The sequence below is a fragment of the Carcharhinus amblyrhynchos genome, chromosome 6, assembly GCF_965287045.1.
Source record: "Carcharhinus amblyrhynchos chromosome 6, sCarAmb.v2.hapA, whole genome shotgun sequence".
NCBI lineage: Eukaryota > Metazoa > Chordata > Chondrichthyes > Carcharhiniformes > Carcharhinidae > Carcharhinus > Carcharhinus amblyrhynchos.
In genome coordinates this window covers 77070552-77094613 of record NC_137329.1, presented here as the reverse complement: position 1 = coordinate 77094613, position 24062 = coordinate 77070552, and the positions used below count along the sequence as shown (strand labels likewise).

The 24062-nt window shown below is 42.2% G+C and overlaps 1 protein-coding gene across 3 annotated transcripts in view; it reads right to left on the bottom strand.

Annotated features, from left to right (window-relative positions):
• pdzrn4 (PDZ domain containing ring finger 4) overlaps positions 1 to 24062 on the bottom strand; it is a 463702-nt gene that overhangs the window by 5357 nt on the left and 434283 nt on the right. For all 3 annotated transcript variants that reach the window (XM_080190726.1, XM_080190728.1, XM_080190727.1), the window contains 3 exons: positions 17049 to 17150; positions 12706 to 12768; positions 6722 to 6823 (listed from right to left, as the gene is read on the bottom strand). In XM_080190726.1, the coding sequence (XP_080046852.1) occupies positions 6722 to 6823; positions 12706 to 12768; positions 17049 to 17150 (267 nt within the window). The remainder of the gene's footprint in view (positions 1 to 6721; positions 6824 to 12705; positions 12769 to 17048; positions 17151 to 24062) is intronic.

Below are 24062 nucleotides of genomic sequence, written 5' to 3'. Positions count from 1 at the left end.
AGGGCACTTGGAAGGTTCAGAATATGCTGAACCTCTTTGTTGAATTTATCATGTTTAGGACTTTATTGTGGAGTTGCATCTATGTCCATCAGAGGGAGCTATTCATAGTTGTAACATGGTCACTCATTAGGTCAATATTTGGCTCAGGTATTAAATCCACAAGCCAGGATGAAGAATAAGAGGCAGCCCTTTTATAAGGAATGGTTTTACTCCAATTTTATTCAGAATTAATACCACACCTAATATTATCAGTAAAAGCAACAGAGTTGTGGGTGGGTAATGGATTTTCAGAAACTAATGTTTCAGAAGAGGCTGGTTAGTTTAGCACAACAGGGAAGGGTGACATGCAGGCACTATGGTTAGCACTGCTGCCTCAGAACACCAGGCATCCTGCTTCGATTCTGGCCTTGAGTGGCTATCTGTGTGGAATTTGCATGGTCTCCCTGTGTCTGTGTGGGTTTCCCCGGAATGCTCCGGTTTCCTCTCTTGGTCCAAAGATCTGCAAATTAGGTGGATTAGCCATGGTAAATGCATGAGGTTACAGGGATAGGGTAGAGGGGAAGGCTTGAGTGGAACGGCCTTTCCAAGAGTCAGTGCAGACTTGATGGGTTGGATGGCCTCTTTCTGCAATGTAGGGCTTTTATGGTTCTATTCCATGGAAATATAATAACATGAATATAATAGGAAGTCAGTTGCGGGGCAGGGTGGGAGGAGGGTATGGTGAGAATGGCTGAGTGGATGGTAGGCTTAAATGGAAAAAGTGGCATGGATAATAGTTTAAGAGCAAATAAAAGGAGAACAACAGTCAGAAATTGTTCTTTAGATGCTACAGCTAAAGAGAAAATTAAAAGATGTTAAACCATAAGAGAGGAATAGGGAATATGTGAATGAAATATGAAAGCTGAAGGACAATTTTGGTATGTGGTGCAAATAAGTTCTTCATACCCATGCACAGAGTATGAAGAATCAACTGAACGCACCTCTGCTACAAATTCAACTTGGAGACAATGATGGGGTAGCCATTCCTGACCGGAAACTAAATATACCCAGTTATGAGGTCTACAGGGAGAATAGTAAATCTGATCGTGATTAGCATTGTGCATAGGCCTCCCCCAAAGTAGTGGAATTGCATTAATGCACTGATCAGACAAGCATGTAGCTAAGGTAGAGTGGCTTTAATGAGAGATTTGAACATCCATATAGATTGAGCTAAGTAGACTAGTTTAAAAGGGAGAAAAAGAAAGGTGCAACATTTAAGTAAAACAGCTTTCAGTAAAAGGAGACACAGGCTGTCCACAGCAAATTGGGTGAGCCTGTTAACGTGTAAAATGTCAGATAATAAGGAGATGGTATTCAAAAAAAGAAATTACACGATACAGAGCTAATCTATTAACTGGCAAAAGCTCTACATGCCAGAAAAATAGCCATGGACAATTAAAGAGGTAAGGCACAACATTAAACGAAAAGCAAAATAATAATAATAAATGTTAAAAAAGGTATCATGATGAATGGAAGAGATATAAAGAACAGTAAAGGGGCAGAACAGATATTAAAAGCTACAAAAAGCAACATGAAAATGAAACTTGCAAGGGATATAAAAGGCAGTGCAAATAACTTTTTTAATTAGGAAAAAGCCAGTGATTAAGAACAAAATAGGCTTCTTAGAAGCTAACAATAATACTAATACTGAAACTGAGAAAATGACAATAAATAACTGGTATGCAATAATTTTCAGAATAAAAGATTTGGTGTTGGACATCCCAAGGAAACTAATAGTGAATCATGGACAAGACAAAGTTAACTTAAGCAAATTAACAAGAATGAATAAAATAATGAGAAATCCTCAGGATCAGATGGATTTCATTGCAATAATGTCATGAAGTAGGTGAGGACATTGCAGACGTCCTATGACTTGCCAAAGGTTTCTCGATTTAGGGATTGTTCTTTTAGATTGGAAAGTTTTGATCTATTTAAGAAAGGTGAGAGGGGAAAACCATTGAATTTTAGACCAGAGAGCTGAATATCTGTTATTGGAAAATTACTAGAGTCTGTAAGTAAGGATGAAGCGATTGGACATCTTGAACAGTTTCATCAGGGCATGGATTTGTAAAGGGTAGGTCATGCCTGATTAAATTCTTTTTAAACATTTTATATTTTAAGAAAGATTTTGATAGAGTGGCTAGAGAGAGGATGTTTCCTTTTGTGGCAGTGACCATAACTGGAGGGCATCAGTACAAAGATAGTTACCAAGAAATCCAATAGGAAATTCAGAACTCTCCACCCAAACGGTGGTAAGAACTTGGAACTCCGTATGTGGAACGTGGGAGTGGTCAAGGTCAATAATAGAGATGCATTTCAGGAGAAATTAGGAAAGCATATGAGGGAGAAGAGAATAGCGTTTACGATAGTAAATTTAGGTGAGGAAAGATAAAAGGCTCGAGTGGAGTACAAATGCTGGCTTGGACCAGTTTGGCTGAATTGTTTGTTTTTGTGTGTATACCATCTGTAAAAAAAAAGACTAGTGGAGCTCCAATAAACTTGGCTGGGATGGGCAACTTCATGAACATGGATCATTAAAATGTCAGAGACAGCAAGGTTCCCTCCTTTTTATTCTGTTGTACATAAACTCTTCATTTACGTGAGTGGGATCTTTGAATATTTTTGCATGGCTGGGCACATGCAGTACCTTAAAGATGTGAACTTGTACAGTTTGCTGCATGTGGGCAGAACAGTGGCACAGTGGTTAGCACTACAGTGCCAGGGGCCCTGGTTCAATTCCAGCCTTAGTCCAATTCCGGCCTTGGTCATTGTCTGTGCAGAGTTTGCACATTCTCCCCGTGTCTGTGTGGATTTCCTCCAGGTGCTCAAGCTTCCTCCCACACTTCAAAGATGTGCAAATCAGGTGGATTGGCTATGCTAAAATTGAACCTAGTGTCAAGGGGATTAGCAGGGGAAATGTGCGGGTTTATGGGAATAGGGCCTGGGTGGGATTGTGGTCAGTGCAGACTCAGTAGGCCGAATGGCCTCCTTCTGTACTATAGGGACTCTATGACTGTATGAATCAACATTGTGCCAATCCTAGGTAACATGGGAAAAGCTGACAGAAGAGACACACAGTGACCCCAAAGGTTCAATTATGAGGGGAGATTGCACAAACCAAGGTTGTATTTGTGGAATTTAGAAGGTAAAGGAGTGATTTGGTCAAAGTCTTCAAGATAATAAGAGCATATACAGAGAAACTGTTTCTTCTGCTGAAAAGTCTGGGATGTGGGGCATAATCTAAATATTTGTGATCGAACCTTTCAGGAAGTTAGGAAATGCTTTTACACACAAAGAATAATGGATGTTTGGCACTCTCTTCAACAATGGCAATTAATGCTGGATCAATTATCAAGTTAACATTAGAGGTTGACAGATTTGTACCAGCCATAGGTATGAGGGGATATAGGGAAAAGGCACAGAGGGATAGAGATGGGTCACAGATCAACTGAATGGTGGAACAGACTCAAGGGGCTGAATGGACGACTACTGTTCCTACGCATATAGAAGTAATTTGGTCTTAAATAGGGGAGTATAATTTTGAAATTTCCCAAAGATTTTGAAGTATGGGTTGACTGGTAAACAGGGCTATATGAGAGTTCAGGTTGGTACAACAGACAGATTCGATTGCAGAAGTCTGAGGTACTACAGTTGGAGGAATTTGAAAAAAGGGGCATACACTAAATGGAAAGACACTCAACAATGAGCAGAGAGACAAGGGCTTCAGATAACTCTTAGAAAGTATGAGTGCAGGTAGAATGAAGCCATAAGAAAGGCCAATATTCACTGTAGGTTCATAAAAATGGACTTGACAGTACAGATGAAATGATAAATTTGCATTTGGCTGTATTGTGCGTTTTTGGCAAACTAGGGACAATAGTAAAAGGCAGAGATTACATCTGTGGAGAAACACAAGGATGGGAAATTATAGTTATGAGAAGAGACTTAAAATTTAGAAAATTAAATCATATTTAGTGCAAGTTAGGAAACACTGCACTCGTTCATTTAGAATTTCTGATGTTTGTATTTTTCTCGAGTTGTGGAAACTGTTACTAAAGAAAAGTCTAGGGCACCTTTTTGACTCTATTTGTAGCAGTTTAATGCCTTAGCTAAACTGTGGTCTGCCTCTAGTCCTGGGACTCCCAAGGCCAGAATTCTCCCGACCTCACCCACGGCTGGGATTCTCCAGTCCCGCTGCAGTGAACAGTGTTTTGACAGAGTGCTAAATTTTCCATTCTTGGTGGCAGGGCACCCGACATCGGAGAATTCCAACCTAAATTAACATTGCTTCATGATGCAATTGAATGGAGACTTTTCAAGCTACACGGGGCTTCAATAAAGTGAGAAGAGAAAGAATATTTCTTCTGGTTGGGGAGTTAGTGAAAAGGGACCATCAATTTAAAACTGTCACCGAGATAGGTTCACAGAAATTTCTGTGTTGAAAACTGTTGAAGCATGCAGTTATTTGCCACAGGAATGTGAGCATTGATTCTGAAGAGAAAATTGGATGAATATTTGAAGCAGAGAAAGACGGAAGGTTGTGGGTATAGTGCAGGGCAAGTGGAATTAGTTTATTTCAGCAAAGAGCCATGGGACGGACGGGCTGAATGGCTTCCTCCAATCCTGCAAACTCTGCAGGATAAAAAGTGCGAATATTGCACAAAAAATCCGAGGTGTGGGGTGGGATTTTCCAGCCCTCCCTGCCAGTGGGATCGTCCATTCCAATCGAAGGTGCCCCTCCCCGCCCCCGGCTGGTTCCCTTGTGGCGGGATAGACGAGCCACCCAAGACGCCGTAGGAGATGGGATTAAAGACAATAGGGGAAGGAGGGGGATTAGCATGAGGAAGGAAAAGACGGGGGGAATGGAGGAGGGACAAGTGAAGTGAAGGAGGAGGTGAAATTTAAAAATGTGGGGGAATGTTTTAAGTTAAAGAGAAATTGATAAATACCATAAAGTATTTTTGATGTACCTTGATATTGGTGTATCTTGAAAATCTACACATGTTGCTATGACTAAAACTGCATTTTCCTGCTCTGAGCAAAACTATCAGGCCTTCAAGCATTTTGGATGATTTGAGAGATAAAGATAATGAAGCACTAACTAGTGATGTGATAAGTGCGAGTTTGATGTTTCAATGTTGGAATTCCCAAAGGAAATATTTTGTTGGAAGTTTACATTGGCCACACAATGTATGTGCAAAAGCATATTGGTTAATCCTGCAAATAACTTCGTGTATTTTGTTGAATTTCTCCAATTTATTTCATACTAGTGGGTGTCAAATTGCAATTCCAATCGATCAACATCAAATCCTAGATACAAGCTGCAAAGACTGCAGGGTGCCTATGTAAATTAACACGTGTTTGAGCAAAAACTTGAAGGGGAGCCACTCGTGAAACAGTTTACAACCCTTTTCCTGCCTCCAACGATGAATACATTGGTATTTTTTGCGGAAGCCCAAAAATGCCAAAGAAGTCCTGGTGCTCCCCAAGTGCATCGTGTTGACCTTGCATCATGAAGCAAGTTTAGGTTGGAATTCTCTGATGTTGGGTGCCCTGCACCACTGTCAGCAAGAATGGAGAATTTAGCAGTCTTGTCAAAACTCTGTTCACTGCAGCGGGACTGGAGAATCCCAGCCGTGGGTAAGGTCGAGAGAATTCTGGCCTTGGGAGTCCCAGGACTAGTGACAGACCACAGTTTAGCTAAGGCATTAAACTGCTAAAAGAGTCAAAAAGGTGCCCTAGACTTTAGTCACAGTTTCCACAACTTGAGAAAAATACAAAAGTCAGAAATTCTAAATGAACGAGTGCAGTGTTTTCCAACTAGCACTAAATGTGATTTAATTTTATAAATCCTTTCCAGTCAGTCAGAGGGATTGTGTTAGTTTGACCGTAATACTGGGTTTTCACTATACAAGGGGTTAGTCTGTGGTAATGGTATCATCGAATATACAATATGGTGAAACTATGAGAATTAGAGGGAACTCTCAAGCATCATTCAAATCCTAATCTGAAATTTCCATTCTCTATAAGGATATCTTATTATCTATTTCACTCTGACACTATCGGATTTTGTAATTACTGCAAATTTCATTTGGGGTACTTCCAAGTGCGTTCAAAATGCCGATTGCTAACTCATTCCCATACAAAGGAAGAAAAGTGGAACAAGTAAAATTCCTCTCAAGGAATGAAGAAAGATTCAAGAAAACAGCTGCTGTAGGCTGTTTCCAAATGTCCAGAAGTGTCTGACTTTCCTACTGTGCCATCACTACTGCTAGTCACTTGCCATGGGGGCTGAGATCCAATTGGAACCTGTGTTTTTTGATTGGGAAAGTTTGAACTGCTGAGGCAGGTCACGGGTTCACTCTCGAGACTTCAGCACACAATTTAGGTTGACACATCAATGCAGCAGAAAGTAAAGGCTGCCTGTCAAAGGTGGGCTTGTAAAGTTTTCTTGGCCAATAACTGCCCTTCAAGCCAACACATTGCTGAAACCACATTATTTTGGTCATTTATCTCAATGTTGTTTCTGACATCTTGTTGCACGAAAATAGGCTGCTACATATAGCTAGATTTCAAATGTGAAGCATTTCTTTCAGCGTGAAGCTCACTCAGACTGTTTGAGGATGCAAAAAATGCAACTTAAATAGAAATGGAATCTTCACTTTTAAGATCAGGTAATTACCTGGATCTCTGGTCGGGCAACCAGCAGCAGAATGTTCCTGCTTTCCTCACTGGAGAGTAACGCCACTGCTTCCTCACGGTCTTGGACATCCTTGCCATTTATCTGCAAGGATGAACAGTTCAAAACAAAAAGCAAACCATTTATTTTCACAGCGTCAACACTGAGCATTGTAAAACGCAAATTACAGCTCATTGTGTTAAGAATTGACATGGCTTTTCACACAAAAGACTCCACTTTGTGATCACAGCAGCAAGCGCCGTCACTCAATTAGGTGCTTACTGCACAAGTTGTTATCGATTGGTGAAGGAAGCTGGACATCAGAGGAAGCCGTAATGTTCATAAATGTCCAACATGTGCCCCAGCGACATACATCCAGCAACACAATTAACTGGCAGATGACAGGTGACGTTCATCTTTTTTCCCTTCAGAGTAATGGAAGTGTCAGTCAGAGATAATAGTGCTGGAGCTGGAATCAGTCAACCTCCACAGTTACGGGGGATCTAATTAGTAAGAATGCAGCATTATCTCACAGCACGAGGTGGGGTTGCATTGCTTACAAGCCCAGTGCTGCTCTCCCTTTCTTTGAAGCACTTCACGACTGATGTGGAACTTGGGACTGAATTTAAAATGCTCTCCTTTGGGTTGTGACAGATAAACATGGCTGCAGACAAAGTTGTTCATCTACGCAGTTATCATGCAGAAGAATAAACAAGCTGTAAATAAATATTTGAAAAGCATGAACCTCTGAACGGGTTTCAGAAACACAGCTTTGAATTCAAAGGAAAAGAGGGATCAAGTGAATTCTAAAGTTACAGTACTTTTGGAGTACCAGTAATGACATGAACAATGTGAATAAAGTTGTGGCACACAACACATCAGGTCTAATATCCTGTTTACCCCAATGGGTAACTGACTGATCCCCATTCCCCACTTGCTAACAAAGAGAAATCTCAGATAGTCTGCCAGTTCCATTTATGTCAGATGCAAGTATTGTCATACCCCTGCCACGGTCATTGAATGAGCATTCCCTATGCTCAAAGATATTCTATTAAGGATCATTCTTCCATACTTGAAACTCACACTGCATCCCATTATCCTATCTCTCAGTTCTCCCAACACACAGTGCTGTACATCACCAGGAACCTGGGAAATTTTAACTGCTGAGAGTCACATTTATGGTTCAATCCTCAATTGTAAAATTACAAAAATACTGATGTCCATGAACTTCACATCATTTGAACCTTTTTGTTGTACAGATATTTTTAAATGCACCTTGAACCTGCTGCATTATATTTTTAAGCATAGTACATACACTCATTCATGACTTTCAGCCTACTGATGTGCTTTGTATAAGCAAACCGAACAAAAAGTCAATGACACAGTTTGTACAGTTTAAGTTGAACCTTCAGCAAATCTGGCTGCACATCACACGACTGGTACTTGTCTGAGTCTTTACTCTCATCCATTTTCCCTCAGACTGGTGGTCTAGCTGTGTCATTGCCTTATAACTAATGCTCTTCACATTTAATCAGCAGGAAGCAACTGCTGTACTTACCCTGCAGAAAAGAAAGCTATAGTCTCACTTGGTGCTCGTCAAGGCATGAAACCTCTTTATTTCTCCTACCAGATCAAGCAAACTGCATGCTTCCATCAATTTATAGAAACAGAAAAGGACAAAGATTTATTCATAGAACTTTGTTTAGTTGTATTTTTTTCTCTCCTAACAGTGGCAGTCACGAAGTTACTGAATTCCCAGGAGAGCCTTCCTCTAAAGGATTACAGAGGAAATGATAAACCATAGTCAAATGCTATACCAACCATCCTTTAATGTTCAAACTCAGAGGGGAGATACCTTGGACACTAATACTTGTCAAGTTTCTGAGTAAGATTACCCAATCTCACCTGATTAAGCAAATGATTAACCTAACAGCAAAGGTTGAAGTCAAATTCAGGTCTGTCTTTCCAATGAGATTGGATGAATTCACTCAGATACAAAGACATTTGCAGGGCATCAATTCAAACAAAGGTGCAAGGAACTGGTCAACAAATCTCATTCAGATGTTAAAAAAAACATGTTTGCAGGTTTTAAAAAACATGCCATTGCAAGTTTAGGTCTTCTGTGAAAGCCCGTCATATGCCATTGTTTCACATTTCGTAACACTCTCCGTAAATGAAAATCCACTAAGATGGGAACTAGCAACTCACATTTATGAAGTACCTTTGATGTAGTGATATACCCCAAGCCACTTGACAAATACAATTTGACACTGAGCCATAGGAAGAGGTATTAGGGCAGGCAGTGAATTCATCCAAGGTTAGGTTTCAAGAAGCATCTTATAGAAGGAGAAATAAAGAGATTTATGAAGGGAATTTCAGAACTTAAGGCTTAAGCAGCTGAAGGCACTGCCGCCAGTGGTGGTCAGATTAAAAGCAGGAATGCACAGCAGCTAGAACTGCATGGGTGCAGAGATCTCTGGAGGTTATAGGGCTGAAGAAGGTTACAAAGATGACAGGTGGGTGAGCTGGGTGGATTGTAGTGGGGAGGCCTCAGAGTGATTTGAAACCAAAGACAAGAATTTCAAAAATCAACCTGTTGCCAGAATGAGTGCCCGGAGAATGGTCAGCGAGCACAGGGGCAATGGATGAAGAGGATTTGGTGTGGGCTCAGTTACAGAAAGCAGATAAATACCAATGAAAAAAAGTAATTTATTTATTAGTCACAAGAATGCTTACAACAACGCTGCATTGAAGTTACTGTGAAAATCCCCTAGTTGCTACAATCTGGTGCCTGTTTGGGTATACTGAGGGAGAATTTAGCACAGACAATGCATCTGACCAGCAGGTCTTCCGGACTGTGGGATGAAACCAGGGCACCCAGAGAAAAACCAACAGGCAGTGACCCAAGCTGGGTCCCTGGCACCGTGAGGCAGCAGTGCTAACCACTGTGCCATAGTGCCACCTTGTCTGCTCCTTTGGATGGACATAAAAGAGCCCATTGCACTATTCAAAGAGCAGCAAGGGAGATCTCTCCATTGTCTTAGATAATGTTTATTGCTCAATCACCATCGCTAAATAAGATTATTTTGGTTATTATCAGACTGCTGTTTGTGAGATCTTGCTGTACATAACTTTTCAATGTAATGGAAACAATTTATCAGTTTTATATTTAATGTGAACCAATTGTCAATGAATCTGGTCAGTTTCCTCCTGTTACCCATCACTCCTCATCAAGTCTGCACCAACAACAATTCCACCCAGGCCTTATCCCTGTAACCCCACATAATTGCCCTGCTAATCCCTCTAACCTAAGCATCTCAGGACACTAAAGGGCAATTTAGCATGGCCAATGCACCTAACCTGTGCATCTTTGAACTGTGGAGGAAACCGGAATACTTGGAGGAAACCCACGCAGACACAGGAACAATGTGCAAACTCCGCAGGGACAGTGACCCAAGCTGGGAATCGAATCTGGGTCCCTGGAGCTACGAGGCAGCAGTGCTAACCACTGTGCCACCCAAGCTGGAAGGAGTCACATTTCCCTAGCTGTCAACATTGATAACAACTCCATTCAAATGCCTGAAAAAAGTCACTTGGACAAACACCATTATAGCAGAGATGACTGAATCCACTGAGTCTTCTTTGTCAAGCTAACAAAATTCACAGTTTCAGACACCTTCTGAACCTCTGATACCAGGCTCCAAAATATTCTCCAACATGGCAAAATCTGCGCATGTACCCCACCACCATAACAATTGGTTCTGGTAGAAATGTGAATGACATGTCAATTCCAATGAAGCAACAGTTCCCGTATCACAAATTACAATTATCTACAATATTAGGAAGTAATTAGAGATTTTGCAGGAAGCATTAGGAGCTTAAGTAGAACTCTTCAGTCCGCCAACCAATTCTGCCATTTTGTCAGATCTTAGCTGACGTGTACCTCAGTTGATTTGGCCACAATTGATCCATGTCCTTCACCATTAGTTTAAGAAACTGATGAATTTCAGTCCTTATTCTCCAGGATCCACAGCTGTATCCTCTGAAGCTCAAGTGGGCAGATTCAGGTCTACACTCCCCTTCCCGATTCCTGAATGCCCTAACTCTTAATTTTAAGATTATGTCCATTTACTCCAGATTTCCACACCACAGGAAAGAGTTTCTCTGGTACCTAGCCTGTCAAAGCCTTTTGTTGTTTTAAATACCCAGTTTGATCACTTTTCAATCTTCTAAACTTCAAGGAATAAAACTTAAGTTCATAGAATCATACAACAGGAGGAAACATTCAGCGCACTCTTTGGAAGAGCTACTCATTTAGTCACACTCCCTACAAGCCCTGTGAGCTTTTTCATTTTCAAACATATGTCAAATTCACTTTTGAAAGTTATTATTGAATCTACAAATAAGGAACAGGCATAGGACAGGAATAGTGGGAGGCACAGTAGTTAGCACTGCTGCATCACAGCACCAGTGCCAGGGACCCAAGATCATTCGAGTTAAACTCTCCCAAAGGTCTTGTTTTCCTTCTGAAAGTGGGGTGCCAAGAATGGGAAACAATGCTCCAGCTGAGCCTTAGTAGCGATTTATAAAGTTTTAGCATAACCTCATCTGTACTCATCGGCTCCATCTATAAAGCTCAGGATCCTATCTGCATTCTGAACATCTTATCAACTTATCCTTTCAGTTTCAGAGATTTTTGTACATTTTTGTTCCTGCACTCCTTTTAATATGGCACCATTTAAAAAAATTATACTGTTCCACTTTCTTCCTTCCAAAATTTATCACTTCACACTTCTCCACATAAAATTTCATCTGCCATGTGACACTTCACCAGTCTACTACACCCACGAAGATCTGCAACTAATCTCCTCATTGTTCACTCTCTTAAATTTGGTCACCTGAAAAATGTGAAATTATGCCCATCAAGGGGTGTCAAGTGCCATAGTTTTACCACTGTTGCCTCACAGCTCCAGGGACCTGGATTCAATTCTGGTCTTGGGTTTCCTCCGGGTGCTCCGGTTTCCTCCTACAGTCCACAGATGTGCAGATTAAGTGGACTGGCCATGATAAATTGCCCCTTAGTGTCCCAAGATTCCGCAGTGTGCCTGAATGGGTGCCAGAATGTGTGGCGACTGGAAAATTGTTACAGTAACTTCATTGCAGTGTTAATGTAAGCCTACAAGTGACACTAATAAATAAACTTTAAACTTTTAGATGTGTAGGTCGGGGGATAAATGTCTGGGATTACAGGATGGGGCCTGGGTAAGGTGCTCTGTCGGAAAGTCGGTGCAGACTCAATGGCCTGAATGGGATTCTATAATTCTAAATTCATTAACATAAATCAAAATTAGCAATGATGCTAATATTTACCCCTGATGGACACTGTGTACTTCATTCCAGCGTGCTCTGACACCCATTGCAGAGATAAAACAAAAGATAAACAAACTGAAAAAAAACCAAAAACTTGCAAACATGATGAAATATGGATTTTCTTCTTCATAGAAATGTAAAGGCATAGCTAGCAATCGCACATCAACCTTACAAGCAAAGGGTTGTATAAAGGAATGAACATTCAATGGGTGTCACTTGAACAAAGCAGGTATTTTGTGACGATATCTTTATTTTTTAAATCTCGTCTTGGTGAGAATCCATGCTTCTGCATGGAGAATTCGACAGGGTCCAGTCTGATTGTTGCTATGGTGATAACAGTCTGTGTAGCTGGTCCAGACGTGGTATGGCACCAGCTGTGGGGCTGCTTTCTTCACATAAAACTGGTAGACAGCCCGATGGAATAAAACCTGCTATCAGCTTATCTCCCAGGTGCAGCTTTGGATTTAGTTGTACATCTGAGGCTTGACCCTCAAAGGCTGCCACCTGCTTGATAATCTTTTTTTTTGTTTTGCTCACGATTCCAAAAGCCGTCTGCTTCAGTCTCAGCCAGAGGGCCGAGCAAGTTTAGCCGCACAGACATTTCTAACAACACTCACCTGAACGATCCGATCTCCCTCTCTGATACGCCCATCTTTGGCAGCAATGCTATTCGGGTCAACCTGCAAAAACAAATATAAAATAGCTCAAGGTCAGCAAATGAGTCAGGCATTAAAAAATTTATTTGAAGAATACACCTACTCATGGTAAGGGGTAGCAGGAGACTGAAATTGTTAACAATAATCGCAACGAATGGCAGAGCTGATTCAAGAGGGTGAATGGCGGACTCCTGTTCCTTCAATGCGATTGTTGAGAACTCATGCTCAATCTTGTACCTCACAGCTGTAATATCACTTTGAGTGTGAATTTCTAAACCACACCTTTTAACCAGTGCTTCGTGTCAGCTAAAGGAATGATTAAAAGCAGTTGTGGAAGATAGTGCAATCAGGACTCTGAAAGTGATCGACATCCCCAATGGCTCCACGTGAAGCACAATTCAGTGGCATAGGAAAATACAGCAAGACATTCTAGTTGGCAAGGTGATAACCAGATGCTTTGAGCTCTAAGTCATTCAGGCTACACAGAGCAATTTTTAGGCACAGACTGTTTCTGACCCTCACTCACAAGTTGCCCTTGCACCAGGAGCATAAACCAAAATCATTTTACACAGTTTGGCAAAAGGTCAGCCAGGCTGGAAACGTTAACTCTGTTCACTCTCCACAGATACTGTAAGACCCGCTGAGATTTTCCAGCATTTTCTATCAGCTTCCAGCATTCGCAGTAAGTTGCTTTTATCATCTGAAACCATAATGTGCTCAGCATCAAAATGACAAAGTACCTCATCAGCATTCATCTGGAGAATACTGGTGCATGTGTGTGTGCGCGTACATGCGCATGTGTGTAGGGAGCTGGGGAGGGGGTGCGCGCGGTGAGTGGGGGGGGGGGGCGTGCGTGGTGAGGGGTGTGTGTGTGTGTGTGCAGTGAGGGTGTGCATGTGTGTGTGTATGTATGGGTATGGTATGTGGGGTTGGGGGTGTGTGTATGTGGGGTACGTGTGTGTGTGTCTGACAGATTGTCCAGGCTGCTTCCTATGGAAGGGTGACACAGTCACTACAGTATTCAGTAGTAGCCAGTTGAAGAGGTTGCATTGCTAGTGGGACACTTGGGTGTCCTTGCCCCCTCTTGGCAAACAAACATTGTACAGCAAGCCGAGATGTAAGATTGAGGAGAGATAGGTAGTGGAACTTGTGGTGACTTTCCTGAACGATGGCTCCATTCAACTGAAGAAAGTTGCGATTCATCCGTACCCTGAGAAGAGGGGCAGGAAGCATGAGAGAAGAGAAAGAGAACTGGGCCTGACATGACAGAACAAACGGACCTCTTTCTGTGCTGTAGCCTTCTATATCACCTGAAAATAAGTCTTCTTTGAAATACCCACTGGGACCAGAATATCTCATATACGATGACAAGTTTCTGCTGGGAGCCTGACCTTTCATTGTCACACATCCTTAGCAAGCAAAGACATTATGGTTCTCAGTGTGTCTCTTTATCATCTTTAACTGTGCCATGTTCTGTTTTCAAACTACAGTCTAAACTCTCTTGGACTTGTATAGAATGTTTTGATGGTAAACGCAGTCAGGAGAGCAGCAAATGTTTCCAAAATCTACAGCTTCCCAGGCTGATCCAAGTCTCATTTAGTGTCGAAAACTCCTTGGAAGCGGGTCACAGTGGATGATGTCCAAGTAAGTAGTCAGATAGATGCCCCTAAGTGACACAGACAGATCGATATGGGTCCAAGCTCCAAAGGTATTTAAGCTAACTAAAATAACAGCATTTAATGCCCGGGGCTAGTGTTTGATAATATATTTGTACTCCGAAAGAAATTAATTTTAAATCTGGAGCATTTCCCAACAGTATTTACTGCTCACATACTACTCTGTTAATGCTGATCAGAGACAGAAAGATATCCAGTTTACGTGGCATTATGTATCAAAACAATCTAGGAGAAAAGTACATTTTTTACACAACTTCATCATCTGTCAGATGCACTTGGAGTAAACAGCAAATGAGGAATTTTAAGAAAAGCATTTAGATGATCAGATAAAGTTGTGGCAATCATGATTCATGGCTGCTCTCATCTGATACTGCTTCTTGTTATTGTGTGTTGCAGAATTTGGGACACAAATTATACTTCATCAAAGTCACCACTGTGCAGAGTTGACTGATGACCCTGCCACCAAGGGGCACTCCTATCTATCACCTTTGGCACGATCACTATCTTCAGCTATTCATTTCTCTCATTTTACTTTTGGATTCCTGTTTAAATGGACTATTTCCGTGTAATGTTCCCCTTTTTGTTTCTCATTTGTGATTGTATTTTGATATATTATTGCTATATATATATATTCTTCACAATTTTCCTTTTTAATGATTGCAATCTTTGAATCACTTTGACCGCATCATCGATGTTCCTTCCTTCGGGATGTCTAGTCTGGTCAAATACATTCCAGGCTTTCAGTTTGCACAATCTCAGTGAATGAAATATTGTAATTTCAGCAATCGAGCTACATTAAACTGAACTGTACTACGGTACTAACACAAGATCACTTCAAAATAAGATCAACAATACCATTCCATTTCTCCTCAACTTTTTAACAAAGTTGCTAATAAGCCACTTCATCTGCTTAATGTAGTCTATATTTTCCCAGTTTCTCCCCAAACTAAACACCCGGGCAGTGACCTGTCAAATCAAAACTTGGCAGGATCTACACCAAGCAGGGGGACCTCTCCCTAGGGTCTACATCAAGTAGGGGAACCCCTCCCTCAGGGTAGACACCAGGAACAGAGACCACTACTCAGACTCTACACTAGTCACAGGAATTTCTACCCCAGGGTCTACACCAGGCAGGGGAGGGAGAACCCCTCCTTAAGGGTCTATATAATGCAGAAGTACCCCTCCCCAGGATCTACACTTGGCACAGGGACCCATACCCCAAGGTCTACACAAGGCACAGGGATCCCTACCCTAGAGTCTACATCAGGCACGGGGACCCCTACCCCTAGGTCTACACCAAGCACAGGGTCCCCTCCCCCAGGATCTACACCAGGCACGGGACCACTATCCCGTAATCCACACCAGGCATAGGGACCCCTACCCCAGGATCTACACCAGGCATGGGGAACCCCTCACCCTGGATCTACACCAGACACAGGTACCCCATGCTCTGATTCTACATCAGACTCGGGAACCCCTCCTTCAGATCTACACCAGGCATAGGGATCCTGACCAACTCTAGGTCAGCAGCAGACAGAAGTCTCTTCATCAATTTGCTACCCAGATTCAAAGATGCAGAATGATGTTCATTATGTCAAACTAATGTTTCCAGGTTTTTCTCTCCCACTGACCATTTGCAAGGTCTGCATAAATTAGAAATGAGCCTTTTTTTGGAGGTGATCTTTCGCCCACGATGGATTAACTAAATTAATCTGTGCTATGTACTTTACATCAAGACACAAGTCAAATATGTAAACCCAATTCTGTCCTTTTAACCAAATGGAGTCTGGGTGAGTGTATTTATCCACAGCATCAAAGGTGTTACACCACCCCTACCCATCAAATCTTTTTATAAGCTTCATTTTATCCCATTCCTTTTTAAATACCTTAGCATTGCTACCTAAAGTAACATAAATCTTGTCACAGGGCATATGGCTGCAGTCAGGGGTACAGGTGATCGGAAACAAGCTGGACTGAACAGAGCTCCTGAATTTTCCCTATATCTGAGCATGAGGAATGAAGAGGTGAAGATGCAGGATTTGAGGGGAGCTGGCACAGCCAGCATGGATTCAGCTGCAATTTTCAGCATTTCTTTCTAACTGAGAAACCATACCCAGCACCCTCCTTACAACTCACAACCTGGCTTTATTAGGAATGGCAAAGAGTACATCACAAAGAGGGCTCTCGACAATGATGGCCTGCCACAATGTATATATTTTAATTATTAATGCTGCATTCAACAGTCAATGCTCCTGACAGTGCTGAAGTATAACATTTTCTTTATGTAGGTAATCTTGTCACTCTACCACCACCACCCCCGGCACTTTCAATTAGACCTCTGAATCAGGAGTCTTGCTGTTTGATGCAAGCTTTGTGTGAAAGCAGAGCGTATGTATGTAGACAACTCGATTTTTGTCATTTCATTTTTTTTTGCTCTGACAATGTTCAGTAATTAAGATCTACCATTAAAACATTTGCTTAAAATAAACAGGCTGTGATAATCATATTACCCAGGCAATGCAATTTACCACAGCAATTAGGAGTGACAACACTTGGCCCAATGCCAACCCTCAACAGTAAGGTCCATTAAAGACTGTTGCTTGCTCACTTTCTTCCACAGCAACTTACCTCGCTGACATAGATCCCGCTATCATCCTCATCATCATCTGTTCTGTAGCAGACGGTCAGGCCCAGTTTCTCCTGGCTGCTGATGCGGCACAGTTCAACCTCCTGAAAGAAAACACACAGCACCAAGCCATGAGTTAAGTTTCTTTGTTTCGCTCCCGCTCTTTTTGCACTCTGCCACAACTCACTTTGTCTGTTTCCAAAGCACTGCTTATTTCGCTCTCCCCGAGGCATATTTCCATCCCAGCAAATGCATATTCAGCTGACTTGACAATGAAATAAATAAATAAATCCAACCCCTTATCACACATAATCATTTTAATACAAAATCCTCCATGTCACATATAGCTGACGTTTGCAATACCTGCAGGTGTGGACTAGTTCCAGTGATGTACCTTGATTTGAAAGTGACATGTTTATGATAGGTTTATACACAGATGTTTTCAGGCAACAATGATAAAACATTCAGAAAGGGAACTCTGATTTAACACAACCATATGGGGGAGGGTTCCCTGTGCTTGATACATGGTCCTACTGTTACATCAATGTCTTCAAACTGGAAAAGTTTAATTCAGGTAAGGTATCCATTCAAGAAAGAGGCGTATTGGACATTTTAAGGGGAAAATGCTGCTTTTCTCTAATGACAAAGCTTCCTGCCGAAGCTTATGTCATTAGCTAAGATCACCTGAAATGTAACCTAAATTCTATCAAGTTACATAAAGGAATGTGATGATGCCTGAACAGTGGGAAGCAAAACTTAGTAAAGTTATAGAAGAGGGCATCAAAGAATCTATATTTATAAGAGAGTGGAACAGGTTCACCCAGATTTCTGCATCTTCTCGAAGGCAATAAGCATCACAGAGGAGCATCACTCCTTTGTGATAGATTTCCAAGATGGTTGCAGGTGAAGCTCCTACCCCACCTGGCCCATTACAGAAAGCGCTCGATTACTAGTTTCGGGGAGGTGGGCAGGATTTCATGGCCTCATTCTAGCGAGACTGGAAATTCCCACCGGAGGTCAATGGATATTTCTGTTGTCCGTCCCTCGCCGCTCTGATTCCGCGGTAGGCGAGGTAGTAAAATTCCAACGATAGACCGCTATGTGCCTGCTGCTACCTGGGCAAAGGGTGTGATCAAGTTCTCCAGCTCAAAGTATGCATGGGGAAAGGGTTGGGGGGAGAAAAATGTTTTTGCCCCAGTTTTTGTTGCAGACATCGACCTGCATGCGCTTGCCTTGACAATGAGTTAGCAGGTTGTCCTGTTCACAGGAAGCATAGCAGCTAAACTCAGTGCTGTCTGTATCCTCGAGATGTATTACTAAATAGCAATGAAAGGCAGGAGGCAAAGTTGAATTCACTCCCCTTTGTCAATCTAACTGTAATGCTATCTCTATTACACAACACCTCTTTGCTACAACACATTTTTGCAATTGGATTGACAGAAAGTGAATTGGGGTTTGTTAGTTCACATCTAATGAGCAACATACTTATTGGAAGGCATAAGGATAGTCTATGCATGTGGATTGGGCAGGGGGGTGGGCCTGGGTAAGATGCTCTTAGGGAGAGTCGGTGCAAACTTAATAGGCTGAATAGCCTCCATCTGCAGTTTAGGAATTCTAGGGCACATGGTGTGCTTTGTGCAGAAATCTTTTGCTTCAGTGAGCCAGATCAAACAAATAGGGGGAGGAATAGTGAAGAGTTAAAGAGACAGGGAAAGCAAAATCAAAGGGAGTGAGGAAGAGAAAATCAGCGAGAGAAACAAAGCAGAAGGAAAACAAATTAAGCTGGAGATTCAAAACAGAAATGGAGACAGTAGAACTGTCTCCATTGCCTTCACATCCAGATGGTGACTTTCTGCCTTCAGACGCAGCAGTGATTCCTCTATGTTGAGTCCTCTCTCAGATTGTGTGCCCTAGTGACATATTTTTCTGCAGGTGCATGGCCTGAACTACACCGTGCAGCTCCTGTTCATAGGCCTGAGGGGTTTTTGTAACTCAGTTCAGGCATTGTCTGGCATTTACCTACTCAAAGTGTGGAACATGGCTGCCTTGCGCCACAGCTCTCCCCCACACCTCCACCAATACCATATCAGGCGGCTGCTGGAGGAATGGACTGTGGCTGCCGGGCTGACCAGGATTGTGGACGTGCTAGGTGGCAGAGGAGTAGGTTGGAAGACACCATGAGTTGGTACATTGCATGTCAGTGGATGTCCAACTCACAGCCAATGCCATCTGCGACCGCAAAATGCTCATGCACAAACCCAATTGCAGTCGTAGTCTCAAGTGTAGGGATGCAGTGGACACCAATCTCAGTTCACCGCTGCTCAGAGAGAATTTCACATTGGCCCCAAACCCTGAAAACCCCTCAGAAGCTGCAGCCCCATTGTCTGAGCCACCTTGTGCTCATTCACATTGCACGAGAGAGATTTCCTATATGGGCTGCCACTGCACACCCTTCACTTCCTTGCCCTCACTCATTACCTGGACACGCCTTGGCATGCCTTGTTGCCACCTGGTGACAGAGATCCCCAGTGGAAGTCCCTCTATGAAGGAGTCTTCCCCCTTAACACCAGGGACCTGGGTTGGAGGGTGCTGCACACAGAATCCCATAGGACTTTAAGGTTGCATCAATTCAAACTCCCAAAATGCCTGCCTTCTTTGCGCCCTGTGGAGTCTGTGGATCATGCTTACAGTTTGCTTTAGATTGCACTCCCTTTTTAGTTATGTAAAAAACCTTTTGTAGCAGTTCCATTTGCACTTCAACCCCTGATCTACAGGTACCTGGTGCGGAGAGGGGAGGGGAGGTGAGGTGAGTGGACCTGCTCCTGGGCTTGGCCAGTCTCTCCATTAACAGGTCCAACAGCCCGCTCCTCTACTGCGGCTACATTCACGGCCAGGTGCCCTGGGGAGGAAGCATGCCATGAAAGCAGGCACCATTGAGTACTTACATGTCAGTGGGTACCGTGGGGACTAGGCTGCCTTATCGACCCTTTTAAATCACATTCTAGTTTGATGCTTTAAGTTTCATTTGTGATTTATTTTTGTTTAAGGCTGTATCCCTTTAAGGGGCTGCCCCTTTTACTTTGTCCCTCAAGTTGTTTGATTTAGTTTGATTGCTTTTATACAAGTAGTGGAAACAACAGAACTCACAATTACTTAATCAAAAAGTTCTTTTTGATTATTCTCAATAGCATAAATTAACCAATCCTGATGACAGGGAATCCAGCGCAGTTACCAAATATTATTGTATTATCCTGTAAAACTTAAATAAAAATTATTAAAAATACTGAAGCAGAAAATCTCCTTTTATAAGTTTGTAACAGTTATAATTATTGTTCAATATCCACTTTGCTGCAAATTTGTTCTTAACTTTAAGCCAACATATTTTACCAAATAAATGACCTCATGTTCTTGACTCCTTGCTGGATAGATAATGCAAATACAGATCATGGTCTTAAACATTGCAGTCAGCACTGGGAATTCCAGATAATCAGCAGACAGCAGGAGAGGTGGTGGGTGAGCTGAGCCACTAGTATAAAGACTGCTCGCCAGACAAGTTAATAGTTCATGTTAACAGGCACCCCATTCTATTCCAGTTCTCTGGCAACTTGTCGAATAAACAGAAGCTTTTGAATGGTGCTGTGAAGATTTTGTAAGCAGTTTCACATGCAAGATTTCCTGCTCACTCTCCATTGGTTCAGTGTACTTCATTTTGTTTTGATAACAAGTGAAATACATCACTGAACAAAAATGGAACTGGACTATAAACTATACCAAATGGAAGTTTGTATTCAATTGAATTGACCTAAACCACTTTTGAAATTAATACCTTAGGCACTCTGACCCCTTGTGGCCAGTCACATGGAGGTTCTATGATACGTGGAATGATAGAATAGTTACAGCACAGAAGGAGGCTATTTGGCCCATCATTTTTGCTGCCTTTCTGTAAGAGCAACTCAGTTAGTCCTGCGTTTTGCCCATGCCCTCCAAATCTTTGCTTGTCCAATTCTCTTTTGTAACCCATGGTTAAATCTGTTCCTACCCAACCCCCAGGCAGTGCATTCCAGATCCTAACCACTCACTGTGTAAAAATGTTTTAACCACTCACTGTGTAAAAATGTTTTTTCTTTATAGTCGCTCCCTGCTTGTTAAAAATTATTTCTCCTTCCCCACACAAAAGTTAGAAGTTTGGTTATTAATTTAAATAAAGCAGACTTTTTCATGCACTATGTAATGCTTGGTCACAATTCTGTACTAAGATAGCAGATGTTAGCCTAGGATTGGCTAGTGGAGCAGCATAGTGGGACATTACAACTGGCCTCAGAATTCCCACTCTGGGGAGTGGGGATTCCTACTTGTTCATCCAGTGACCTCTGCTGGAGAGGAAAGTTTGGACTGGTTAAAAAAACATTTCACATATGCTCTCTGCCACGAACTTCAATCATTTGCTTTCTTCCTCTCCTTGTGCAATCATGAATCATCTGATCAAGGTGGCAGTTCCAGAAACATCAAGATCCTTTCAGTGTCTTGCTCAAGTGGTCCATTCCTCATATGTTAGTCTCAACTGTGTGCTTGTACCTGCATGTGCATTTATGTTAGGAGTAAGTATATGATCTGATTCTGTTATGATTTGTATTTGCTGGAGTTTAGAACAAAAGGCAACTTGATTGAAACAAACAAAATCCTGAGGACTCTTGACAGGGTGGAGAGGATAGAGTCACAGAGTAATAGATATTTACAGCATGGAAACAGACCCTTTGGCCCAACTTGTCCATGCCACCCAGTTTTTACCATTAATCTATTCCCAATTGCCTGCATAACATCCTTCTATACCCATCTTACGCATATAACTGTCTAAATGCTTTTTAAGAGATAAATTTGTACAGCCTCGACTCCTACCTCTGGCAGCTTGTTCAAGACACTGACAACCCAGTGTGAAAAAAATTGCACCTCTGGAGCTTTTTATATCTCTCCCCTCTCACCTTAAACCTTTGCCCTCTAGTTTTAGACTCCCATATGGTTGGGAAAAGTTGACTATCTACCTTACCTATGCCCATCATTATTTTATAGACCTCTATAAGATCAACCCTAAATCTCCTACGCTCCAAGGAAAAAAGTCCCAGTCTATCCTGTTTCCCTTTACAACTTGAACCATCAAGTTCCAGTGGCATCCTAGTAAATCTTTTCTGCACTCTTTCTACTTTGATAATAGCTTTTCTACAATAGGGTGACCAGATCCGTACAGAGTATCCCAAATGTGGTGTACCAAATTTTTGTACAGCTTCAACAAGACACTCCAACTCTGCATTCAATATTCTGATCAGTGAAACAAAGCATGTCAAATGCCTCCTCCACCACTCTGTCCACTTGTGACTCCATGTTCAAAAAGCTATGAACCTCTATCCCGACATCTCTTTGTTCTATAACTGTCCCCACAGCCCTACCATTAACTGAGTAAGTCCTGCCTGGTTCGATCTATCAAAATGCATCACCTTACAGTGATCTAAATTAAACTCCATCTGTCATTCTTCAACCCACTGACCCAATTGATCAAAATCCCATTGCAATCCTAGATAACCTTCTTCACTGTCCACTATGCTATCAATCTTGGTGTCATCTGCAACTTACTAACCATACCTCTTAAATTTTCATCCAAATCATTGATATAAATGTCAAACAACAGTGGATCCAGCACCAATCCCTGTGGTACACCGCTGGTCACAGGCCTCCAGTTTGAAAAACAACCCTCTATAACCACCCTCTTCTATCTTCTGTCATCAAGCCAATTTTGTATCCAATTCATTACCTCACCTGCGGCTGTTGATCAAATATCTCTGCTAGGGGACCCGTAATTTCCTCCCTATCTTCCCACAACGTCTTGGATTGTCAGGTGATGAAGGAACAGTGCTCTGAAAGCTTGTGATTTCAAATAAACCCATTGGACTGTAACCTGGTGTCATGTCACCTGTCATCTTGTCCAATTAAGGCAGAGAAGAGGAGATTTTGTTTTTTCTCTGAGAGTCATGAGTCTTTAGATCTCTCTTCCTCAAAAGGCAGTGGAAGCAGAATCTTTGAATATTTTGAAGGCAGAAGTGGATGGATTCTTGATAAGCAAGGGGGTGAAAGGTTATTGGGGTTAAGGGGGAATATAGAGTTGAGGTTACTATCAGCTCAGCCATGATCTTATTGAATGATGGAGCAGTTCTGAGGGGCCAAGTGGCCTACTCCGGATCCTGATTTGAATGTTCACATGACTCTGCTTTAGGTAAATAGCTGGAGGGGTTTACAGTTCGAGTGCACCCAAGGGAAAAACAAGCTTGCATTTAGATAGCCTCCTCAACATGCCCAAAGGGTTTGGTAGGCAATGAAGTGCTTTACAAGCATAGTCACTGCTGCAGTTAGTTAGATAAAATTGGTTTCTTGTATAGGGACAGATATCAAGTTTCTGTGCAACTACTGATTAATCTCCTAGAGCAAGTTGTGGGGGGTTGGGGGGGGAGGAGGGAACTGCGAGGATTTATCTGCAAACTGTTTTTCAACCTGACACATCCTGCTTTATTTCCACTATTTCACTGGGTTTTCTTATGGGTAAAACTCTTTAAGATGGATTTTTAATTTCAGTCACCTAAGAGGTTGGGGCCGACCAACAAGCCACATTACACGACAATCACAATCTCAGTTTCTATCCCACTGCTGGCACTTCAAGGAGAAGGGCAGTATGGTGGCACAGTGGCTAGCACTGCTGCCCCAAAGCACCAGGGACCTGGGTTCAATTCCAGCCTCGGGTGATTGTCTGTGTGGAGTTTGCACATCCTCCCCGCATCTGCGTGGGTTTTCCCTGGGTAGTCCGGTTTCCTCCTATAGTCCTTGGATGTGCAGATTAGGTGAATTGGTCATGCTGAATATGGTCCCTTAGTATTATGAGGATTAGCAGAGTAAATATGTAGGGTTGCTTCAGAAAGGGTCTGGGTGAGATTGTCAATGCACGCTCGATGGACCAAATGGCCTCCTGCACTGTA